Below are 3,959 nucleotides of genomic sequence, written 5' to 3' on the forward strand. Positions count from 1 at the left end.
TTCTCAAGAAACTGTGCTGCTGCGTCGGTGTCGGTGGGAGCGTTAGCCCTTCGTCAGAGCGAATAGAAGGGCTAACGCTCGAAACGCCAGCTTTCTAAATCTTTCACGGTGGTAATTTGACCTTTATCAACTCGTTTTATAAAACCAAATTTTCAAACCAAAGCTTTACCTCGTAATTAGAACTCAATGAAAAGAGTTCAAGGGAAAAGGGGGATGTGATACACAACAATCAAGTTCAAAGTATGAATTTTAATTGTGCAAAATGGTCTGCACCAATGTCACGTTTGCGAGAACTACATCTTTTTACCAATGAAGTGTCTGTTATTTTTTACCTTGTCTACTATTATATATCAATATTTAAGTTCACAACTACCGCTACGAACCACGTCTGCTCTTAGCAGGGACTTATTAACTGTGACTTATCGGTATTTGATACCTTATCCCATAGTTAATGCATGGAGATAGTTATGAAACTGGACAAGTTCCTTTATTTCATGTTTTTGTCCGTATTTTTGGCCTTGACCCTGCACAAAACACACCTTTTTTCGAGAAGATAACCAATCAAATCCTTCGATTAAATTATGCGCAACTAAATTGCGAACCCGTGCGAAGGGAAAACAAAAGATTGTGCAGGGTCACGGTCAATTCAACATCGATTGCAACAACATTGTTCTCGCTTTTGAAAGTTCTAAGGTTTCATAACCAGTCCCTCAATTAACTATTCTTATCCTGACAAAACAAAGTCAAATGTGACTTCAGATCTCTTAATATTCCGTTGATTCTTGCCTGTAACAATATTTTCTCTGCGCCCACTGGGTCTTCCTTTAAATAAATGTATACACCAAAGACCCGGCGGTTGCAAGGGAGCGTTGAAACGAGTCTCCGACAACAGAGCAGTCGTTGAAAATATGAAGTGGAAAAAAAACCGAAAGAGAAAAGCCAGAGGGAACCTTCACAACCCCGCAAAATGAGTTGACAATAGGGGCGGGGAAACTATTGAGGCGATGTAAGGTAGCCAGAGACCTCTTCCCTTCTACGACCAAATAAAAGCAACACTTTTTTGCTCAAATTACATACATAATACATAATACAAACTCAATCGACCGCTTCCCATAGGGGCTTTTCAGGGCCAATGAAACACAACGAAACGACGGAACAGAACAACGACAACTGTTAAGAATCCCAACAGGCCGGAGGCAAGCCAGTTGGCTATTTACAAGTGCAGCTGGGAAGTTGAACCAGGGACAACCAGGATCAAATTCAACGAGAGGTCAGAGCGGGTCTTGAACCCGGGATCTCCGGATCTCAAGGCCAACGCCCTAACCACTGGACCACACTGCCTCCTCAAATTCCAAGGAAGAGGGCTTTGTTCGTCATTCTGCGGGTTCCTTCTTCATTACAAGTTGCTATCCTTTAATGTAACCATAGTACTGTTCCACAAGGTGACTTATGTGAGCAAAAGCATTTCTCATGCCAACCTTTAAAAGACCTACAAAATATGAAAGACAAAAGAAATCTTCCCTTGATTTGTTTGTTTGCTGATTACGTTGTGAGTTACTGCATCAAAGCATACAAATTTACTTCAACTTCTGCTTAAGCGAGTCTGAAATATAGTTGTCATCAATAAGGGATTGGACCCACTTTAAGAGAGAGGATGAACTGGACTTGTAAATGACCTTCGTTCTGATTAACTGGCAGGCAATTCCGAGAACTATGACATTCAACGACTTCTAATTATTTGGCGTTGTGCCCCTAACAATATATGTACTTGTAACAGGGTGCACCCGTAAAACATGGTAAAAGTCCTCTTTGCCTAAGGACTGTTTATGATGACAAGGCTTCATACATCATTAAGTTAATAAAACTGACCATAAGCCGTTTTGAAACGAGCCGGCCACATCTGATCGGATAATTTCATGACAACCTATAGATGCGTTAAAGTAAGATGTCATGACAACCTATAAATGAGGAGAATAGGCCAGGCTGCAACACGGTACACCAGTAACTCCGTGCGCTCTTCTTAGCGGATTAAGTCCAGAGTGCTCTTACCTGATTTGTAGCTACCCTCAAGCATCGTTTGCAACGATTCTTGGACGTCAATCTGAACCAGAATTGTTGCATTTGTGTGAACCATAGAATCTGCAATCAAATGGAAACGATGATTTTCTACTTTCGAGACTAGCAGGTAACTTCTTTCCAAGGGTCAATTGTCAAAGGAATGTTATGAACGGCTTCTTCGTCATAACACCACTTTACTTTCCTTTATTTCAAAACTGAACAACAAAGTTATTTTCTTAGAAAAAGATTATCACAGTTATGCTAGCGGCTTAATCCAAAACAAATTAATCCTGGCTCTCAGTCTATGTTGTTTTATATGCAGTGCAGCTCAAAGATAAGCGTCCAACGCCGACGCAAAGCGCACGCACCATTTTCGCGAATACGCGTCTGCGTGTGCGCGTTCGAAACGCGTGCGTCTAGTCTTTGTTACTCATGGCCATTAGATTTCTTTGTATTCCATTGTTCAGTAAAACAATAGTAAATGCTATTCAGACAGTACAAACAGATTCATCAGAGCAGTGCATCGACCTTGTCACGTTGTCTCTAGATCGCATCGCACGACGCTAGACGAACATTTTAAAAGATCTACCGTACTTACTCTACTCGCAAGCTGCAAATGATTTCTACAGCAAAAGGATACTTTTTTTTAAGAGGTAACTGTGCGTCAAGGAATACTAGGAAGGCATTTACTGTATTTGAGCTGCAGGTATGAAACGATCTAGTATGCGAAGAGTCATCACAGTAGGGCAACTGAAGCGGTTTCAAAGGTGCCTTTCAGCAACATGATAGTTTTATAGCTCACTTGTAAAGCAATGCGCACAGTCATGAGCTGAAGTCTCATTCAAGCAAAGAAATATTCGGGATTTTTGAAACTGTTTCAGTTTCTGGCTTACTCCAGGTCACATCTGTAGTTCAAATATATTTAAACAACTTTCATTCATTTTCCACCAACAGTTTTCTTTTGTGAGAACGAAAATACTGTTAGTAATTCCTTCACCTTCCGTTTTAAGCGGTGATAAGACAAATCCAGATAAGCCTGCAATCACTCTGGTGAAGCCCTACAAACAAAACATAACTTGATTAGTAGTAATTAATTGTAAATTACTCAAACCACTTTCTTAGGCCCGTTTTAAACGTCGCATTTCACATGTGCCGAATCAAATGCAAATGCAAATGAGCGAAAACAATAGATTTTTCTCATTTGCATTAGATTTGGCACATGTGAAATGCGACGTTTAAAACGGGCCTTATTTTTTGAATAATAAACAGGGAATCTTGGCACTGAGTAAAGCTCCTAATAAACAGCAATGCCACAAACTCTTCTGTTAAGCATACAAGTGAAATTAATCCTTAGTTGCACAAGGGCACGTTGCAATTACATGTTTATCACATAAAGGGAAAACTCATTGCGGGAAGCCAGTTCGATGCCATAACAAATGACAATCAACTCAGCTGACCCAATCAGTTCAATGAACATTTTAGCCTTAAAATTACAGCAAACACACTTTCATTGGATTAAAGTTCAATTCAATAAATCGTTGCTGTCAACAGAAATAGAAACGTGGATAAAGATTCTCTTGCAACCGCGCTTGCTCTGGCCGACCAACTGTTAACCAATTGGGATTAAGTAGTGATTTAAGGAAAAATGCCATCCGTGTAAGCCAATCAGATTTTGCCCTGTATGTAAGAAACGATGAAAATAATCTTGCTGCACTTCTGTAAGTCTTGCCACACCAGGGTCCAATATTACTGCATCAGTCCAGCAAAAGCTGTAGCATAACTTTTATGTCGCCTAGGCCACAAGAAAAAATTCCTTGATCAAAACAAGTGTGTTGAAAAGGCTGTCAAAAGCAGCATCATTTCCAGGCTTAGGTTATGTCCAAATCCCAGAACAAGGTTGA

At 40.2% G+C, this 3,959-nt stretch overlaps 1 protein-coding gene across 2 annotated transcripts in view; it reads right to left on the bottom strand.

Moving 5' to 3' along the window:
* Positions 1-229: 229 nt before the first annotated feature.
* LOC137971227 (uncharacterized) overlaps positions 230-3,959 on the bottom strand; it is an 18,623-nt gene continuing 14,893 nt past the window's right edge. For both annotated transcript variants that reach the window (XM_068818004.1, XM_068818005.1), the window contains 3 exons: positions 3,056-3,116; positions 2,050-2,139; positions 230-1,489 (listed from right to left, as the gene is read on the bottom strand). In XM_068818004.1, coding sequence (XP_068674105.1) covers positions 1,407-1,489; positions 2,050-2,139; positions 3,056-3,116 — 234 coding nt within the window. In that variant the 3' untranslated portion in view covers positions 230-1,406. The remainder of the gene's footprint in view (positions 1,490-2,049; positions 2,140-3,055; positions 3,117-3,959) is intronic.

Source organism: Montipora foliosa, chromosome 9 (assembly GCF_036669935.1).
Source record: "Montipora foliosa isolate CH-2021 chromosome 9, ASM3666993v2, whole genome shotgun sequence".
NCBI classification, from domain to species: domain Eukaryota; kingdom Metazoa; phylum Cnidaria; class Anthozoa; order Scleractinia; family Acroporidae; genus Montipora; species Montipora foliosa.